This window comes from Neolamprologus brichardi, chromosome 8, assembly GCF_056152115.1.
Source record: "Neolamprologus brichardi isolate AB-2024 chromosome 8, ASM5615211v1, whole genome shotgun sequence".
Classification (NCBI taxonomy): domain Eukaryota; kingdom Metazoa; phylum Chordata; class Actinopteri; order Cichliformes; family Cichlidae; genus Neolamprologus; species Neolamprologus brichardi.
This window is the reverse complement of record NC_142111.1, coordinates 17,662,573-17,684,405: the sequence shown is the minus strand read 5'-3', so window position 1 is coordinate 17,684,405 and position 21,833 is coordinate 17,662,573. Positions and strand designations below refer to the sequence as shown.

Below are 21,833 nucleotides of genomic sequence, written 5' to 3'. Positions count from 1 at the left end.
AAGATTCAATAAAAATGAATGAACAAAAGGGGATTGTTAAATATAGACTAGGCCACGTGTTTTATTTTCACACCTATATGCAATTGCATTCTAACATTTAAGAAAGTATAATGTAATTTTCAGCACATCTCAGGTGTCTTCTACTTTCAGTTCTCCATCCGTCTTGTGAATATGTGATGAAAAATCACTTCCCCTGAGTATCAGCTTAATCAAATTTCAGCCCTGTTTAACAGCACCATAGCTTCATCAGATATATTAGCATATATTAGTTTTTACGTCTTGCATTATTGAACAGCATAGTTACATTTTTGTTTTGATTAATTTATTAAAGTACAGCGTTTGAGCAATAAATTATTTGGTGTTTAAACTCGGATAAAGCTATATAGCAGATTGGACTCCAACAATGATAAGAAGTAGGACAGGACCCCCTAGAGTTTAGATGCTGGCGGTGGCGGAGATGAAGCAGGTGGAGGCATGACTCTCCAGCTGATCAGGATATGAAGGGGGCCACACGAATCAAAGTCTGGAAGGCAGAACAGAGGTTGAATGGGTTGCAGAAGACAGGCAAGTAAATCACTTGGCCAGAGTGATCGCGGCAGAATTGAGTTTGACAGTATGGGAAAGTGGAAGCGATGTAACGATTAGATCAGCCTGAACACTCAGGAATGCGAGAGAACCAGTGAATACAAATCTTTCTTACTGAACTTGCACATAAGCTTCATGTCACAACTGTACTGAAGGCTTAAATGGCACCAATAGGTAATATGACAATTAAGATGATCTCTCTGTAAAGGTAAAAACCCGGCAATAATCTAGGACTATTACCACTTTTTAGACACAAATGATGTTGTATTATCACTTTATATTAATGTTGCAGGTGGGCAGGATGTTATTATTTTATTTACAGTTGGCTAATATGGCTATTGGGCAACTCTTAACATTTAGACAGATGCCCAGGTTAACAAGGTTAGCATTTAAGATCATTTCATACTTAAATGGTGTTGAAAATGGAAGATTTACTGACACCTGTTGTTAATGTGTTCAGGTCTAGTTTAGTTCATATATTTTCTGAAGAACATATATTTAAAAAATAAGATGCAAAATATCCAGTAACCTCCTCAGCTGAGATAATAAGGACGTTAATGAGGCTACGTGTTAACAAGATGACACTATATAAATAGATAGAAAATTTAATTCCATGCCTACAATAATGCCTATTTTTTACACTTAATAAATTGAAATTACTCATGTGACATCATGTGCACATTGCATGGGTGTTGGATGTGATACAACTATGGTTCTTAGGGGGAAAATGTATTTTTCACCCTTGTATTCCAAGTACTAGTTGGCAGTGGTTCCTGGAGGTTGCTGGATGAAACTAAATGTACAGAAGCTCCTGCACCAAAAACCTGATTGCTTTAATTTCTAGCAGATTTTTCAGAGTTGCCTGTAGTTTTTCATATTTGTCTGCAAATAGTTGCTAATACTAGCCCAGCAATAGTAAAACTTATATAAGTGCAATTTCCTGCGACTGTTATCATCCTTAAGTAGCCACTTACAACTTATTGGGGAATTCTAATTTTTCCCCCATGACCGGTGGTCTCTAGGTCTGTCTGACTGGGCTCTTTATTCACTTGATCATACATTGTCACCATGACTGTCACATGTTGAAAATGTTTAGTTAATGCCACATTGGTAATGTTTGCAAATGTGTAAGATGCAGTCATGTGAATCTTAACAGCCAGAAATCATTAGAAATATCTTTGATTACAGAATTCGCAATATGCAAAAAATAGAGTATTATTAGAGCACAATTGGAGACTAAGGATTTTTTTTTTTAGTACAAAGGTTAGCTTTAGTCTTACTTTTCCAGGTTTCTTCATCTATGCATCTATCTTTTTTTGTTTGTTTTCTTCTCTTAGCCTCTAATTATCTGTTTTTCTTTCTACCTCTGCTTCACAGCTTTTCCCTTTCACCTACTTAAGCAAACAGTCTTCATAAATTCTAGTGGAATCTAATTTTCTCAAGGCTCAGGGGTGCCAAAGAGAACAAACAAAAGCAGCCAAAGTTTTTGACCTTTGTGGCTGCTGACCATGAAGATATGCAACCCGAGAGTCATAGTCCTGGCTTCCATCCTCCTTCTGACAGACAAACAGATTTGCTGGTTTTACAGTGTGAGTTAATGTCAGCTGGGTGGGAATGCTCTCTGTATGTCCTTACTTCATCCTCCATCCTGTTCTCTCCGTTCTCACAGTCCAATGACCTTCCTTTGACCAGTCTTGCTTGTGTATGGGGTCACTGGCTGAGCGAAGATGCCACGTGTGGTCATCAGTCAGACGGTTGGATTTTGGCCGTCTCCTTTAGCTGATCCAGGGTTTTTTTTCACCCCCTTCTGCTGCCTTGCACATGTTTAGACAGAGCGGTGTCCTTGTGAAAAATGAATGCTGAATGAAAAGCAAAAACAGCATTTGTTCCAGTTGACTAGCAGTGAAAAATACCAGCAGCAGTTTCTCTTCCTTGCCCTACAAGGTAGCGTGTCTATTGAGAAACTTGTGGTAATTTGTTTAGTTTTGTTTTTTTTTATGTTCTCCAGTCCTGTTTTTTTGACTCATTTAAAACTTCAAGACTACACAAGTAGCGGTGGGAAACCTGTGTAGGAGTTAGAGCTCAGATAGCTCTTTTATCACTAAATTTAGCTTAGTGATAAAAGGAAATGGTGCAAAGAAAGTCAAGGACATGGAGCAAATAGCAAAGCCCTCTCTACACGTCATGCAAAAAGCAGATGCTTTTGGCTTCACATCCCACTCATCATTAACAGTATAACTCCAGGTTGTTGTGGTGGACACACAGGGAGTTAAAGAAAGCATGGGGAGGATGTGTGAATGAAATGGAGATCTCTGGTGTTCTTGATTTGCCAGATAGGTTGTGAAGGCAATTCCCCCTCGTCTTTTGTACCAGCCTTCCTGTCTCTCTGATAACTCCCTGTTGGCGTATGGGACACGATAGGGTCTCCTTTGGTTGGCCCCTGTACTCCTCCTCACTCACTCTCACCCAATCCCTCAAGCACTGAGAAGTGAGCTGCCAACAACAATAGGAGCTGCTAGGGTTTAATAAAGAGGCTGTGGACTGCTTTGGGGTGCAGGGACCCAATGAAATCAAAGCTGGACTCCATGACACAGTTTCCTTCAAATCATCAGCAGCGTTTCTGAGAAAAGGGGTCAAAGGCAGGTTGTAAATTCATATAGGGTTAAGCAGGAAACTACACTTGCTGACTAATGATGGGAAATATCATCGAGGACACTGAGAGAACATCCTTTATATTTTTCCCTGCATTTTTTTTTTAAGCAACAGTCAGCAAGTTAAAACAATGGATTTGGAGAAATGAATGTGAAAGGTAACATCATGCAAACTTCACACAAGACCAAGTAAATTAATTAATAAAATATGAATTTTAAAAAATAATTATTTTAGTGACTCAATCATGACCTCGTAGTTTCTATGAGTCTGACTGGCCCTGCTCCTGTGATTGATTTTCCTCCAAATGCGATTAAAATGTAATAAATGAGTGTTTTGTGTGGTGGCAGATCTGGTATACTTTCCCTTTCTTTGTGCCTAATGGGTCATTGATGTTGTAAAAATGAATGAATCCCAGCTGTGTGCTTCATCTGAAAGCTCTGCTCCGTGATGGGATGTTTGCAGACAGTGTCTTAGAGCCAATTATGTTCCACTTCCTGCGTGCGTCACCTGAAATACAGGAGTATTATTCCCCCAATGATCAATGGACCATGGATGATTTAGTAAGGCGTCATTGGAAAATCAGTAACCAACCTTACAAACGGGGTAAAATGATTTTGAGACACAATAAAGTCTTTTATCAGTATTCGCTGCAAAAAACAACTTTTTCTTTTTTCTTTTTTTCTGCACCAACTGTGTGACTTTGCAGAAGGAAGCGTCCATCTGCATGTGACAAGAGACTGACAGCATGACAGGATGTACAACATTAATGGTGCTGACCCTCAGATAAGCTGTAATGTTAGCTGCACACTTCCTTTGGTTTGTGTATGGAAAGAAAATAATTCCTACGTGAAACTGCAGGCAGCAAGATTTGAAGATTTTCTTTAGTAATGACCTCTGGCGTCATTGCTGCTGAGTTTTCTAAATGTGTAATCCGGTTGTTAAGTGATGACGTGACGAATCCTACTTCCGGGCCTAAAGTAGTCTGCGTTTAATATGGCTTTTGTGTTGTTAACATGTTTAATGTTATGTATTTTCTTCTATTTAATCTCAAAAAGCTCCTAAAACAGTCAGTGATCACTGTTGACCTCCCTTGGCTTTTATTACCGCTAATCATTTATTTAAACTCAGTTTTTAAAACCTTAGGATGTAACTACAGCCCAGCCCATGCAGCAGTATATGAATGACTAACCTTGTATTGTGGATGGATTATCTCAGTTGTTCTCCTGGCTGAAGTTTGGTCCTTTTACAGCATCCTGCCATGCGATTACATTTGTTCCTGACCACCAAGAACACTCACGTTAACTTTTATCGAGTGGGAAAAAAAGTTAGCTTGTTTATATTATGCTAACATAGCTGTGTCGCTAGCGGTCACGTAGCACATCATTTTATACCAGCTAGCCAAACTTCAGTAACCCTACAAACGTCACTGCTGTTTAGTTTTCTGTCTTCATTTATGCTGGAAATGATAACAGAGCTGTACATTTTAATTTGTTTCCAAAACCCCACAGTCAGGACATGCTATATTGTATTTAGATAGAAGCTAGCGAGCTAACTTCCTGCTAACTTCTAACTCCGGTTAAATGTCATAAATTCCGTTTTCATGGATGCCTGGATGTTAAACTCAATTGTTACACCTGGTAGAGCAGAACACTGATCATTTTATTAAAGATGAAAGACTTTAGACAGTTTTTCAACTCTCAGTAATGCCATAGTGATCGTTTGATATATGGACCTGCAGCGGAGTTTAGGCCCAGACACGGCTAGTGACGTCAGACTGAACGACCGGATAGGTACTATGAGCCCTACAAGGCAAGCGCTGTCTCCAAAACTGAACAATTCACACCAAAACAACCTTGATGGATAAATAGCAGCACAAGCCAGAGGGAAAATACTTTGATAAATAATTTGATTTTGATGCGAACTGTCCATTTAAAGATAAATGAATACTTTGCTGTACGTAAGATCGCTTAATAAAATTGACATAAAATAATTCCTCATCTGAGCTCAGACCACACCTTTTGGCAAAGATTGCTGATAATTCAGTTGCTTATTTGCTCTTCTAACTTTAATCTTGTAGCTTTAATCTTGCAAAGGACCCCAGGGTCACAGTTATAAGCAAACCCACTTTAATACATCACTTTTTCTAGACAGAGTGAAGACATCTCTCTCACTGACAGATATCAGAGGGGTGAAAAACAGGATGGGAGGGAGAGTACATTTGTATTCAGGTCTTAATTGTTTGATTTCCCTTAAGGGAATGCGCGGCAGAGGAGAAAGGCAAGAAAAGTATGTGGTTGTACAAGTACCGACAGGCTTAATTAAATGAAATGCTCCTATTTTCTGTGTGCATTTACCTTGTGAAAAGAATGATAGGCTTGATTGTTTGAAGTTCCCTCGTCGCTCATTAGTCAAAGCACAAGGTTGCAGTGAATATAGATGCATGAGCTTTGTGCCTTGGGCCAGTTCCCTGCAAAACATTGGAAATGATGGGAATGCTCAAAGCTAGTCTGTTTGTTTGACCCATCCCGAAAATGACTTTGCATTCACCTCTCCACGGTATCTCCTCTTATTCTTGGTCTTCACCCACATAATAATCAGAAGAAAAAGCAAAGTAATAAATGATGTAGACAACAGGCAAAAGTCTGTTTCACAGTTAATTGTTTTGGAACTACACATAAAGCCTTTTGTTTACACTTGAATATATTCACAGAAGGGAATATAAATTAAATTGCATCCATCTCCATCTGTTAGCTTTTATCATTTCCTGGTTTTGCAAAACACAAAAGGACACGGATTGCAAAATCTCTAAAGGGGTGTTTCACTCAAAAAAAGAAAAGAAAAAGATTTTACAACTTTTTTTGATGTTCTTGCTCATTTTTCTAGTCCAGATTTTGCAATATCAGTCTCTTACATAGTTGTTTCCGATTTAACACGAAACAGCTAATCTTAAATTTTGTTTGTGGTGCACGCAATATTGTGGAAAACACATTTTCTAGCAGCTTTGTCCTTTTTTAATTTTGTATAACCTGTAGATTTAATTGAAAAGAACTATTATGGGAACTGTTCCTGTGGTAAAATGTAGTTCCAGTGAATGCAGCTGGCTGTAATTTGCTGTTATTGGCTCCTTTTTGACAATTTTGTTTCAGAGGAGTTTTTAGGAAAAACATTAAAGTTCTATAATTCATTCATGATTTTTCCAATGCAGGATGCTCTGCATAAGTCGTTTTTAGAAATCGGGCAGAAAGTGTTGTGGTTTGCTGATAGTGTTGAAAGAAAAGAATGTGTTGCATGATCTATAAGCCATGAGCCTGCTGTGTGTGGAACACGAGCGCAATCTGCAGCTATGCCTGGATGTGAAATGACACACTCGCGCGCACACATGGACGCATGCACACAAATTACCACATAGATGTGCATAAATCATGCTGAGCTACCAACACATACAGTCATTACTGCACACAAACAGGGACACGCTCTTTCCATCTCTCCCACACCCCCGCATGCAGACACATAACGGGAGCTCGTCCTAGGGGAGAAGGAGCGGCAGAGCAGAGGCCCCGTCTCTGCTACAGAGGAACAGAAGCCCTGGGGGCAGATGGGAGTAGAAAGCAGGATGAAGGATCTCCTCTCCACTGATCCACAGCAACAAAGGCAATTGGAGAGGCTGCTGCTTAGGCACCTGACATAATTAGTTTCAGATAACAATGTCACTGGCCCATGCCAAAGAAAAGAAAAATAAAAGACTATTTTTATTTGTTTTCCTGAAGTTTCCCTTGGATTGTTATCACTCATTTAACTGCAGTCATGAGGAATACAAAAGATTCATATATCTATTTGACCCAAAGTGCAACATTTAGTCTTTTTTACCGCACCAATCAGTTGCCTTTAATTAGTCACATGTGATTACTTTTCCGTAGCCCTCTGGGATCAGCAGTATCATGAGGAATAAAATGACTATTTATGTCTTTTTGGGAGAAATAAGAGAGGCTTGCCTCGTTGGAACTCATGACTGAGCGGGTGATTTTAATATTCCGGGTGGCTGTTGTCATAGATACCATTTGTTCCATTTGGCGCGTGCATGAAGGCTTTTGGGTGACAGAGACCGTGGCATAAGCAAAACAAATGAGAGCCAGATGTGTCTTGACGTTACATGTCAACAAGTGACAAATGATGAAGAGACAAAAGAGAGAACGGATGCATAAAAACAACAGACTACATCTGAATCAAAGTCGAACCTTTCTCCTAGTTATCCTGCTTGAGACTGTTTGTAGTTGAATTTTACAGCACACCTATGTGAAGACGCAGGACTGTGCAACTGGGAGGAAATTAAACGTATATTTTTTTATGCATTTCAGACAGGAATATTGAGGTATATGCCACTCAACACTCAATCTTGGAACCCATCAGCTATGGTCTGATGACTTAGCCTCTGGGGGGCAATGGCCAAGCGCCTTCATTATTGCCATCGGATTTCTAGAAAATGTATAACTGATATCCAGGCCAAGACTATCTGTACTGTGCTACAGTCATTGTATTTACTTATTTAAAAAATAAACTGATAGCCAGACAATAGAGATGGCTTTGGAATTGCATTTGGACTATTTAACCGTATAAGGCCAAAGCCTGCCTTAATGTGAGTGGTCAGTACTGCTCAAAATACAAACAGAAGCCAAGAGGTTTCTGGCACCCAGAAATCTTTCCCCTCCGCTGCTTAGCCTGCAAATTTTAATACAGATATCTTTTTAATACATATTACTTCCCATTGAACCACGGCTTAGTGAAAACAGTAAATACACAGAGCTGCTGCATCAGTGTTTTCTGAATCTGAACAGGATGCAAATGTAGCATTGTACAGCCAATAGAAAACACGTCTTCCTACCTACAAGTAGAGCCTGACTCATAACTATTAACTATTAAATGAAACTTCGTGCATGTGTGAAACACTCTTCAGCCATGTTATGAGTGTTGATGTTGCATAGTTTGTCCGTGCTGACAAATGTTAGGAAAATCTGTTTATGTTTCGTGTGTCTGAAAGGGAAAAAAATAAAGCTCGGCCTATATATGAGATGGTTAAAATACCAAATATTGGTATCGGTTTGTAAAATTTAGCACTGGTCAGTTGTAATGGTTTACACACATGCTTGGCAAGCAAAAGGTCACATGTTCAATTCCAGTTTGGCACAAATCTCCTTTAGGGTTGTTCTAAATCAAACGCGGAGCTAATCGCTGTAGTTTTCCTGTAACAATAAAAGTAACTTTTACAGTTAAAGTAAACTTGATTTCATTGGACCATTGTTTTAAATACAGGTCAGTGAACCTTTTGGTTTGTGTCTCATTCTGTTCTAAAACTGAAAATGTTCAAAGGATTTTCTGCAATTATTTTCCTTATTAGTTTTAGTCTGGATCATTATCTTCACACTTTATCAAAGATACGTGTTGCATTTCTGCCCTAATTCCAATTATCTCATCTATTGTTGGGGTGGTATTCATCATTCCCTTTCTTTAATTGGGATCCTGTGGAATAATCCATCACGCAGACATTGCTCAGAAATGACACTTTATTGATTTCACGGGGCGTGCCTGGACTTAACCACATCAATCTCCAGGTGACAGTCACTGCAATAATTGCATGCCAGTGCTGCTAATGGCTCTTCTGTTTGACCATCTTGCTGACCAATTAACCACCCCTGGATGCTACACAGGTGTAAAGAATAATAATGAGGCTCTTATGATGTGGTAAAGCTGGGATGAAGGCCAAAGAGACCTGCTTGGTGTAGAAATGAATAAGATAAGCATTCTTATTGTACCCGTAGGGCAACTGGCCTTCTTGACACAATCATTTTTTGGTTCTTACCCTGTCGTGTTTGCTGCTGGAGCATTGGTCTTGAGGCCAGGAGCAGCACTGTGCAACATCTTAGCTTGCTACTGAACACGGCAGGCTATATAAACACAGCTAATACCAGCCGTGTTGATTTCTTTTTTCTGTTTTTCCGCTTCCTCCCCCTTTCTTAAGCCGTAATCATTGGCTGGCATGCTCAAGTGGTTCTCTTCATGACATGCTTCATGAAGGTTAGGAGTTGTATTGAGTACAGGGCAAGTAGGGGGAATTCATGCTTCTCTGCTCTACTTGGCACCAGACTGAAACACCGCCTGATGTCAGACACATCACAGCCAGAAAGACTGGCCCTCTTCCCTTGTTCATGGAAAAAGAAAATCTAACACTGAGACAAGGTTTTTTTGGTGGTGTTGAGGGAGTTGCACTGTAGTTTTTCATGCACACAATCCCACTTTCCCTTGACTTTTTCCAAGTGAAACTGGGTTCTTGCCATTTGCCACATAAAAGCAGTGGGACATTATAACTCCCACAATCCCTCACAAGTCTTTCAGTTGAAATGTAATGTACTAATTGGAGGTCCCAGATTAAGTTTTACGAGAAATGTTTCTCTTTGATGGCGATTTCATTTGCTCTAAATGTTTATCTTTACATCTGTTCTAAATAACTTTCCGTTAGAGACTTTGGTTTCCAAGAGCTTCAGAGCAACTTGCCCTTCTGAGGCCTAAAACCTCACTTCTCATCTATCATAGTAAATTCCAGGATTTGATTTCTCCAGAAGTCTCTTATTAGGTTGTCTGAGTTTAATGAGTTTAATGAGACATATCGGAGACTGTGACTGGGAAATTCAGCTTGTTTTGCCAACGTCGTAGTGTTCTCAAGTCAGTTGAGAGTATTGAATTCATGTAACACAAAAAGGGAAGTTACTCTACTCTTTCCTTTTCCTTGCTTAATTATACTGGCTGCTTTAACTAAATGGAGAAGAGAAAGAGCGTTTGTCATCCCTGACTGAAAAAGAGACCTTTTTGTATTTTGCCAAAGGGAACGCTATGATCCGCACAACTTGAGCAAACTTTTCCCATATTTCTTAATCCATCTAAAAAAAAAAAAAACGGTTTTCCAGGAAAACCTTCCTTTCTCACAAGAACAATTCTCACTCTCAACTTTTGTTGTTTCTCCAAGATTTTATCAAACGTCTCCAAACAGTTTGAAGTCTTCTCTCCGCAGTATTTTTGCTGTATTTGTTTTTTAACAGCCTGTGCGTGACTTGAGCTCAGCTCTCGATTTGCCTGTATGCTTTGACATTTAGTTGTTGCCATAATCACATCACAAGTTTTCAGTACAAGTCTACAGTTGTGTGTCATAATCAATAAAAAAAACTGGTGCTTCATTAGCATATAAAAGCTCCGAAATGTTTTCTCCAGCATGACTTCTAAGCAGAATGTTTGACATTTAGGACCTTTCTTTTGAGGTCAGCTTTCACCCACAAATGAGACTCCCTCTTCCTGTTGATTGATTAGGCTCTGGCACCGATTCATCAAGTCTGTTTCAATTAATGTACCTCACATACCTCCCCATTTTAGACACCTGGCATGCGAGCCGAAGAAACCCTGATGAAGAAGACCGCATGCAACAAAAATGCGGAATTTATTGGTACATCACTGTTGGTCAGCAAGCCTCGTGTTTTCTCAGTTACATTTCCAACCAGGAATGTGTTTGAAAGGTTAGTCCTCTATTTAAAAATTCCCTTTATATAAGAATTTGTGTATATCCTGACAAAAGAGGCTGACAACGCCGAACAGAGATACAACATCGAAAAAAAAAAAAAAATTTAATGCAGAAAGAACAGGAGTGACATTTAGTTGCTGGCATTCAGGATTAGTGTGAAGCGACTTCATTGTCTTTCTGTCTGCAGTGTCAAAACTACTGACAAGCAAATCAAACTCTATCCACACCTAATGCATTTTCTTTCAGAAAGTTATATGGATGCAGCATGACAAGGTAAAAACATGACAGCTGTAATTATGTGTACCTGTCGAACAGATGCAGAGAAGTTAACAAACATCTCTGGTTTGAGTGTTTTGAAAACAAGTCGATGCCGCAGTAGCACAAAGTCTGTGATATTTTGCCTCGCACTGTGTCCCATTTTGAAGTCGCTGAGCCTTTGTGGTTGTCTGGTTCTCGGGCTGCCTGCATTTTCAGACTGATTCTGTAGCTTTAATAGCCAGAACATGAAAACTTGTTAACTCATAGCGCCTCTCCCTCATTGCTGACTCCCTGTCACTCAGGCAGAGCCCTGCTGGAAGCCCGTCCTCTGGGTAATGCATTTTAAATGGGAGGGCGTGACCCTCCTCTCTCTCCATTTGCCTATGCCTCATTAACTTTGCGCTGATTGATAAACAGTGAGCTGCTGCTGCTGCCACGCGGGGCGAGTGGCTCAGACACTTAATGCAGTTGGGTGGTGGTTCATTGCTTGGCATGGATTAGATGCACCCATAAGTATTGTCAGCTGGGTGACATGCAGCGGAAGGCTTTTTGCACTTTGAAGACTCATCGTTGTAAAACCCATTAAAGATCTTTGTTATGTGCTCTTCTACTTTTAGTACTTCATTATGTTCTAGTCTCTTTACCACAAAACCTTCTTATGTTCATACAGTGTTTATGCTTTTCTTGTATTTCTCCAGTTTTTGATTAAAAATCCCCACCTTACACTTTCTGTGTCAGTAATGAGGGACAAAAATTCACAGTCCTAGTTTTAGCACTTAGGCATATTACGCTGATATCTTCCAAAGTTACACCCATTTTAAAACAGAATTTTCCCACTTCACTTTGCTCCACTGCATCATGTATGCTTTATATTCCTGCTGCTAGCACCATTTTAATAAATTACTCCACTGATATTGCAGTAATATTTCATCCGTGTTCTTCATGACAACCAATACTAGATTTTTCCAACTTATTTTAGGGAGTAAGAACATTCTGCTGTTGATATATCAGGTGACATTTTTTGTGTTGAGCCAGTGTGCTACTAGTACAAGTCCAAAGTCCAAGTAGATGAAGAGGGTTTCATCAGGAACGGCATGTGGAGTAAAATCGTAGCTAAATTAAACACGCTGATCATAAGAATATGAGATTTCTCTACCAGATCGGTTGGGCTCAGGTTAACAATGACTGCCTTCGGTGCTGTTGGCCAGCAGGTCGCCAGTGGAAACTGTGCTACTATTGGTTGCGGACAAAGGAAGAGGAGAATGCTATGGCAACCTCAAAGAGAGCAGCCGAAAGTAGAATCTAATATGCAGAGAGATCTGGCAACATATCATCCCCATGCTGGCTCCTGGTCAAGTCACACATCCTTCTTCTTACTTAGAAATCCCTCAATTCCCTGGCCCGTCAGTACCTGTTTGACCTCCTTTAACCTGGCATACAAATCTAAGTTATTGTAACTACTACTTTTTTTTTTATTAAGAAGAAGAAAACATTTCCATATCTCCATATAGGTCTTCCAACTAAAAGTCAAAGCTTAAAAACATCACTAAGATCAGCAGTTTGATTAGGATTCTTGGAGTCAATTTGTAATTATCCAAGATGCTAAACTCAGACTGACTGAAATCTGCGTGTGCACTGTAGCTTGTATCTGCTTCCACTTAATATTATGATATATAACATCTTCTTTCATTTCAATGTTGATCATTTGTAACAATTATCTTGCCATATTTCCTATAGCTTCTACTAGGCAGTCTTGCAGACATTAAAGGTTAGGTTACTAAGCAATTTAGATCATTTCATCTCATGCTCTGGGTGTTATTTTCATGATGAGCTTTGCACAGATTTGTTCTGTTGTCAAAAATAGCTACTGCCAGTTTAAGAAACATAACAAAACAGAAATCTTTTCTGTTTTTCATGGTCTGGAAAAAGCAACTAGGTTTCCCCATGTTTCTCATTTGCTGCAACTTCTTCAAAAGCATTCTGCAGCAAGACTGCAAAAGCATATGAGGACATCATAGTCGTGGCATAGCTATATTGTGTTCCTGTCCATTTTAGAATTCAGTTTAAGATATTACTGATTGTTTTTCATGCTCATAATGGATAGGCCCCAGTTTATATCATCAGTCTTATTCATTTACATTCATCTCTTAGGACTCTCAGACCCACTGGTACACATCTCTTACATGTCCCAAGGGCACCCCTCAGACAACAAGGCGACAGAGCCTTTGCAGTCACTGCTCCATCTTTGTGGAATCAGTTTCTCTGCTTTTAAGCCTAGGCTCAAAATCCACCTTCATTCTCTGATTCTCTGGCATTTCAGCCTATTAATCTCACATTTACTGTTGCATCTACTCCCAACTGGTCGCGGCAGATGGTTGCCCCTCCCTGAGCCTGGTTCTGCCGGAGGTTTCTTCCTGTTTAAAGGGAGTTTTCCCTTCACACTGTTGCCAAAATGCTTGCTTATAGGGGGTCATATGATTGTTGGGTTTTTCTTTGTATGTATTATTATAGGGTCTACCTTACAATATAAAGTACCTTGAGGCGAGTGTTGTTGAGATTTGGCGCTGTATAAATAAAATTTAATTGAAAAAAAGAAAAGAAATAAATAAATGAAAATATATATATATATGTGTGTGTGTGTGTGTGTGTGTGTGTGTGTGTGTATAAAAAGCTGTGTTTAAATGTTTAAATGTTCTTTGTAAAACGATTTCACCAGCTTGAACATTAAAGTCTTTCTTTATTTGCAAATATGGGCCAATAATAGCTGTCAGCTGATATTATAGTTTGGACACTAATGAAAAGCAGATCCTGTCCAGTAATTTATCTGTAACCAATCTCAGACCACACTGTATATTTCTTTCTTTTTTCTTTTCTTTTCTTTTCTTTTCTTTTTTCTTTTCTTTTTTTGTTGTTTATGTATTGTTGCATGAAACCAATGTGAGCTGAAACTTGCTTGTCTTTATTTGGAGATATTAATTGGATTCCCTCTGTGTTTAAATGGAATTGTGAGCAGCTTCTGTTTTAAAAATGATCCTCACTGTTGGGTCAAGGATGCTCCGAACTCTGAGAGAGTCAAATGAGTATAAATCAAGGGCTACAGTACGTCAAAAGTGAATGACTATTCTCTTTGTTAAGCAGTCTGGTAAGCTTAGGTCCTAACTTTTCTGTTACTTACACTCTGCAGTGAGTGAACGCTTAAAGGATTTCTCCTGTGATTCTCCTGTGTTAGGAAGGCACTAATTCCCTTGCGCTTATTCATCGAAAGCCACAAGAACGTAACATATGGATGACACATGGAGGTCTGCAACATGTTTTTTCATGCCAACACTCAAGCGGCGAGGCAAATGCATACGCGCATTCACCACATCATATTGTCTGTTGTGGGCAGATGTTGAACTCGTGTGTTCAACTGAGTGCATAGACCTAATTAAGACTGTAGAAACACATCATTTTATTTGGCTCTCTCTCCTCTTTGGCCTCGCTTTGATCTAGTGATTATTACCAGTTCATTGGCTCTGTAGAGGACTGGAGGGTGGGGAAGCATTGTGTCTCATGCTGACAGCTCCCAAACAAAATAACCCCCCTACTCGGGTTGTTACAGCTGAAACTCCCAGCTGGGTTGTCAGTGGTGAGGTCAGTAAGAGGATCCAGCTGCCTGCTGAGGTTTGTTCCTCTGCTGTGGATTAGCACCAGCCAACCATCTGCTAATGTCCTGGAGAGTAATACAGCACATGTGCTCACTGTATGTACAGTACATGCACGCTCTCATGTTTGTTTGCACAAATACTGAGCACAAATACAGATATGTTCTCATCAACACAGGAGGGGGTGCACACAGTTTTTTTGGCTCATTGATTTCTTTCTGCATGTGATCCACAGCACCCCAGCTGAGTATCCTTTCCTCCACCAGAGAAAAGCCTAGTGCTCAGGAACCTCTCTAGGTGGGGTGAGAAAGGCAGCCAACATCATAATAAGGCTGTGATGGTATTTTCTTTGTCCTGCGGTAAGAGGAGAGCACAACCCAGAGGTTATCTGGTGTACTCATGCCATAATCTCACCCTGTTGGCTCATAAAGGCCACAGAAGGCTCTTTAGGATTGTGGGTTTTTGTTTCAAGAGAAGTTGGACTTAAACTTTGATTCTACAAGTAGCTACTAGGAACAGCACAAAGCATCTAAAATCAAAATGCTGGATTTTAGTGTGTTTTAAAAATGTATAGATTTGACAAAACATAGCCATTAATGTCTCCACAAAATTTGACATCTTAGGTGTGTAAAACAAACATGTTAATCACTATACCACAGAGCCATTAATGCTAAAAAAATAACCATAGACTTAAAGATGACCAATGTGAAAGTGCCTTAAACGTGCATTCTTTCTGTTTTCCAGTAGGGGGCTCTGGCTTTTAAAAAGAAGTCAAACTGCGTAGAAGTCTACGAGAAATTCTCACTTAATCTATAATCTCAATAAATAGTTTATGGTCCCAATCACCAGATTTAAGTCTTATATGATAAAATATGATGCGCATATTTGAAATTATAACAAGCGTATTATTATAACTAGTGATATGCTAATTGCTTATTGGCTGTCCTAATGGTGATTAGGACCAAAATTCCCAAGTTAGGCTTAAAAATATGACTTCACCAACTCATGTGGGATGTCTATGTGATTCTGCCAGGAGCTATAACTTGACTGAAAAACATAAATGAAATGTAAACTGAGTTTGCTACCAGCCATGTAGCCTTATTGTTGACAGAGATACTGTAAGTAGGTGCTTTGTCAAAATTAGAGGAAAGAAGGTGGCAGGTTCCTCATTTCCACACTATTGCAATTTCTTCTCTGTTTCCAGTGAACAATCAAATTTCATCCTGTATTTTCTACCCGTCTTTGTGTCAAATAGACAATCCTTATAAAATATTAAGTGGGTTGGTAACAGCTTTTCTTTTATGATAAAAATCCTCCAAAAGGCAAAATGTCTTGATAATAGCAAAACATGCAGGACTCACTTACACTGAAGCATTAAACTAGCATGACTGTTGGGTCATAGGTTATTTTTGGTTTTTATTTATAGGTTAAAAATAAATGAACAGTGATGGTAGACTGAGTTTTACAAGTATCTCGATACACCTCTTCATTTTATTGAATCTGTATTTTTATTCTCAGTGCTGACTTATACTATTTATTATTTTTTTATTAAGTGTGGTTATACCTATATGGTTCCTTCATTTAAAGCACAGTGTTATCTATTCCCAGTCGTTAAAAAAAGAAAAAAAAATCAACTCATGACTTGCTGTTGTCTGCAATGTGTAAACTAATTATTGTTCCATTTGTTTCACATGGAATGAGTTATTGATTGATATTTAATGCGTCTTCATGGTGTTGGGAAAGTGAATTAATAGAAAACGTCACTTCGGCCTCTTTTGAATGTGTTTTTTTCCCCTTCATGCCTTCCGCTCGAATCAATTTATGCTATCCTAAAGCAGTTTAAAGTTTTAAATCAGACTGTTTATCTTCCATGCCGGTCTGGCTGTGGTTGAATGGCTTAAGACATTGTGATTGATTTTTTTTTTTTTTTTTTGTTGGATGAAGCCCCCAAGGGTCAGTGCTGAATGTTTGTTGTCTTTGTTTATCCTTTCTAGGGGGCTCTTTGCAAGTAACTATACAGAAACCCATTACCTGGAAGATGGCAGCGCAGTCACAGGCGTTCACAACTTCACGGTATGTTTCTTTTTATTTTCTGGATTTGTGTGTGACAAAACAAAGTGATTGAATTTCGAACATTGTTACATTTTCTTCTATGTTACCTGCCCAGCAGCTCATATGAATGTTGACCTTTTGTGAAACTCTTCCTCTGGATAGACTCTGCTTCGCTGTGCTAATATTAGGGGTCCGTGAGAAAGTAAAGGAAACTCTGATATAGCAGTTAGAACTGCTTTTAAAACCACCTGGAATTGTGCAGTCGTGCGCACATAGAGGACAATCCAGGTGAGTGGGGCCATTTTCAGCCGACAGATTCATATTTGATGAAATGAGAAGGCAGATAGAGGTCAGAAAATGCACTCTGTTTTAGGCAACAGCTCAGATTTTTCTTTTTTTAATGGATTGGATCAAAACAACTCCTAAAGAATTGTTTGTTATGAAGGACTCTAAGAAAGATTGAATTGGTGACCATGAAATATTAAGCACCTATCAAGCATTCATGAGGTTCCCACTTTGAAAATTAAGATAGAATTCTATTTAAAATATATCTCTAAAGTATAACAAATCACTTGTAAATGTTAACCATGAAGAAATCAATTTAGACATAAAGGGATTACATAGAGAAAAGCAAAGCTTCTGGTTGGTTGCATGATGCTCCCGTATGAGGAACACACTGTCTGCCAGTTCAAATTTAAACTTTACTTCAGCTGTGACTAAAATCTTTTGACCGTTAGATACACAGCGTGTCTAGTGATCACCAGACAGAACGTTTTTCTTTGTCAGTGCAGCTTTACTTCCTCTCACTCGGCTGCGTTGACTATGTGTGGTTTGATTGTATTATTTGAACGTGCATGTGATGTGAAAAACAGCACAACAAATAACATTCAGGACTACATGCGAAACAGCAGAGCAAAGCATGAATTTGTCTGCACTGACACAGACAAATGTTTTCTTGCATGAGCATATGGCCGGACAATCTGTCAAACAGCTTTGCTACAACTGAGGTAAACACTCACCAGCCACTTTATCACATACACCTTGCTAGTACAGCCTAGGGCCTCCTTTTGTCTGCTTAATTCTTAATCTGCAGAGTCAATAAGATGCTGGAAACATTCCTCAGAGATTTTGGTCCATATTGACACGATAGGATCACAGAGTTGCTGCAGATTTGTTGGCCGTGATACAAGTCTGCTGTTCCACCACATCCCAAAGGTGCTCAATTGAATTCTGATCTGATGTTCATGGAGGTCACTTGAATGCAAGCAACTCATTTTCATATTCAAGGAATGATTTTCGAGATGGAGCTTTGTGACATGGTGTGTTATCAGAAGTTAGGTACACTGCAGTCATGGTCAGCAACAATGGTTATGGTCAACAAAGGATCCCAAAGGGTTCCAAGAAAATCCCCCACACTATTACACACCATCATCGGCCCGAATTGTTGATATCAGGAAGGTTGGGTCCATGCTTTCATGTTGTTTACACCAAATTCTGAATGTTGCGGCAGAAATTGAGGCTTGTCAGACAAGACAATCTTTTTCCAGTCTCCTTTTGTCCGGTGTTTTGTAAAATTGTAGCCTCAGTTTCTTGTTCTTAGCAGACATGCATGGTACCCAGTACTGCTGTAGCCCATCTGCTTCACAGTTCGACATGTTATGCTGCAGATTGTCTTGACCATGTCTAGATACCTAAGTGCAATGAGCTCCTCCTACGTGGCTGGATGATTAGACATTTGCATTAACGAGCAGTTGAACAAGTGTGCCTAATAAAGTGGCCAGTCAGTATTAAAAACAGAAAATAAATGTTTCTTCATACCCGACACAGAAGGCATGATTGGGAACATATTCTTGGCACAAATGAAACCTCATAGAATTGAAGTGCCTTCTTTGTTCTTGGCTTCAGTGCTGTAATAAATATTGTTCATATTCATTAAGCTCAAATAGGTTTTCTCCAGCAACATTTGTTCTGCTTTTAAATGCTGCCGGTCTCTCAAATTTTCTATGGATCCATAAATACTCTAAAATATTACAAATGGATGTAAAGAAAATATTCATCTTTTGAAAAGGTTTTTTTTTTGTTTGAGGTTCAGAAAAAGAAAGGCTATTATAGCACGGAGTAACGAATGAGTTTGATGCTGCTGAACCACGAGGAGCAGTTTCAATCCCTATGAAATAAAACTGCCACCAGCTTGCTTGATTTCAGGGATTTGATTATCAGCAGTTTGGAAAGCAATTTAACGTTGCTTTTTCATTTCGATAACAATAAACGGTCTATGAGGTCTGTGTGTAAAAGGCCTAGCAGACTTATAGCTGAAATGCACAAAAAGATGAGATTATTATATTCAGTAACGTCCAACCCACACAGCGAAATGATTTTCCACTCGAGACCAGAGTTGGGTCATCCCTGGCAGGGCTTGGCCAGCTCATCAGAATTGCTGCCATTCCAGAGCACAAAGACAATGAAGGAGTTGTAGTGGAGTGTGAGATACAGAGTCCGCAGCTGTGGGTGGATAAATAGCTTCCCATTTTCCATAGCTAGCCATTAATTATAAAAGCTGCATAATGTTTCTGTGGACAGAAAGAGTAACAATGATCATAACAATAAAAATGACACAAAGAAAATAAAGAATAAATGTCTGTGTTACAAGTTTTGTGTGACTACAGCCGATATACAAATAAAAATTTGGGAGAATGGATGAAGCCAGACGCAGGAATGTGGCATTTTGCCTCATGTTTGCATTTCTTTTGTGGAGACTTTTGTGGAGTCTGCAGTAGTTGATTAAAAGTGCCGACACTTCTGACCTCCGTCCCTTCTCTCATTCCTTGCTCATGACCACAGCCAGTTCTTCATGGGAGGATCTTTTTACTGGAAACAACCAGATCATTCGAGACTGATCTGTAGTTAATTTATTTGTCCTGCCGGCAGGGAGGAGACTGATATAGTGATCTGGGCAAGGGATCTTGTGGGTTCAGTTCTGTGTCAAAGGCAAGGTACTGCTGGGAGTGACTTGAGTATGAGTCAGCTCTCCCACCATCGTTCCCATTATCTGTTTTACAGTCTCCCTTTCTCACTAAATCTAAGTCCACGTACAATCCAATAAATACATAGCATGTAACAAAAGCCATCTACTGGGAATATGAATGATTTCCATGGTTATTAAAGCAGTAACAGAATAATAAGATTGTGGTTATAATAAACAATGTAATGTTCACACCCAGGATTTCCACCCACAATAATCTGGATTCTGGTTATTAATCCTCTGTATTTCAAAAATGAATGCATAAGCGCTTTCCTGTCTTCCTGCAGAAACCTTAGGAACAAAAAGTCTATTCATATCCTTTATATCAATGCATCATAGTCATGATCTCATCAAAGAAACATGAGGTGCGAGCATTAACTGAGTGTACTAAATCCAGCCCTACTCCTCTCTGCTAAACTATAATTTCATATTTCATGTAATGTGCTTTCCTGTCCCTGCACCTTTTTTCCCGACTATAATGGATTGCTCTCTTTTCTATCCAGTCCACCATCAGAAAGTGTCCGCATAAAAGTTTTCAAGGTTTTGGTCCACTTCTCTTGTGAAATACGCCGCACAAAAGTACTAAACCACCTACGCTTTACGCCTACAGGAGCTGCTCTGCCATGGAAACCAATGCCATGAAGCTCCCAGTGGACAGTTTTTGTGTTGTGAAATATCTAGAAACAAAAGAAATCTCCTGAGCCGACTTGCTGCACCAGTGGCATCCTAGTAGAGTGCCATACTTGTGAAGAATGACCCGTTCTTTCGCAAGTGTTTCCAAAAGCATGCTAGCTAGGTGCTTGATTTTACACACCTGTGGCCATGGGGACTGAAAACACCTGAATTCAAAGATTGAGAGTTATCCACATAGTGTTTCACATCTTTATTGTCTTTTTAATACTTTGGAGGCAGCAGAACAACTAGTCAACTGGCATATAACATGTCAGAAAAGAAATTACCTCCACCCAATAGACATTGAACAAGATTAATATTCATGAGATGCTTCCTTGCAACTCAGTGTTTATAAGCCCAGTGAACAACAATGCTTAAACCTAATAATTCATGGTGATTTTGTCACTGCGTCTAACCCCTCTTAAAGAGTTGGTTGCATATGAAATATTCATGAATGTAGCTAAAGGGATTGAGTGCATTTTACATGTGTCAACCAAAATTAAGGTGATGGTAAGACTGAAAGATGCTATTTGGTAAGCTCTTTTCCTCTAGCTATTTCGGAGAAGTGTGATATTAATTGGATTATCATAACAGAATTACTGCTAAAAGTGCTGGGATTCAGTATTAAGCAAGGATTGCCTTTAATGCCAGAAACCCACTGAGACACTTGGCATGCAAATTCAGCTGCCTATAGAGAGTAGCCACCTCGAAGAAGGCCAGACATCCAAATTTACTGCCTGAACTCTATATTTAGAGTCAGTCAAAGTGGGGTGGAAAACTCACATTTCCTTGTTTTCCAGAACAGGGTGGCAGAAGGACCTCACCTGAGCGAGGCTGTCTAGCTGTAGCAGAAGGCCTGTTTTCACTCTAAACCAGACACTTCCTCCACACCCTCTAGGCCTTGTTCAATAAACACAGGCTTAATTCACTTTCTTTACTCCCTGCTGCAGCTTGACAGGTGGTCCGTGAAAGTGGGTACCTGGGAATACGGCAAAAAGCAAAGCTTGTGCTGGGAAATGTGGAACTCAGATTTCAACCATCATTAGCCTGTGGTGATGAGCAGGAATGGCTTTTGCTAAGCTGGCAAAATACTATTCCCTTATAGTTAATTTACTCGTATTTCACAGTTACAGTGTAACACCTGGGGCTGATTGGGGTGAACTCTGCCTAAAACCCAACTCCTGTTTTGTTTCACATGCTGCTGCTCTATTCCTTCGTTGTTGAGTTTAAAATCCTATTGTTTTGTTTGTTTTGTGCTCCCTCAGGCAAACTGCTACTACCATGGTAAGGTGGAGGGTCATGACAATTCGGATGTGAGCCTCAGCACTTGCGCTGGGATTAAGTAAGTGTGCCAGGCGCTAGTTTGTTTCCCATTTTTTGACATGAC

At 39.5% G+C, this 21,833-nt stretch overlaps 1 protein-coding gene across 2 annotated transcripts in view; it reads left to right on the top strand.

Annotated features, from left to right (window-relative positions):
- The window catches only part of adam12a (ADAM metallopeptidase domain 12a), a 78,761-nt gene that overhangs the window by 23,579 nt on the left and 33,349 nt on the right, over positions 1–21,833 (top strand). For both annotated transcript variants that reach the window (XM_006791052.3, XM_087844726.1), the window contains exons 4-5: positions 16,695–16,773; positions 21,712–21,788. In XM_006791052.3, the coding sequence (XP_006791115.2) occupies positions 16,695–16,773; positions 21,712–21,788 (156 nt within the window). The remainder of the gene's footprint in view (positions 1–16,694; positions 16,774–21,711; positions 21,789–21,833) is intronic.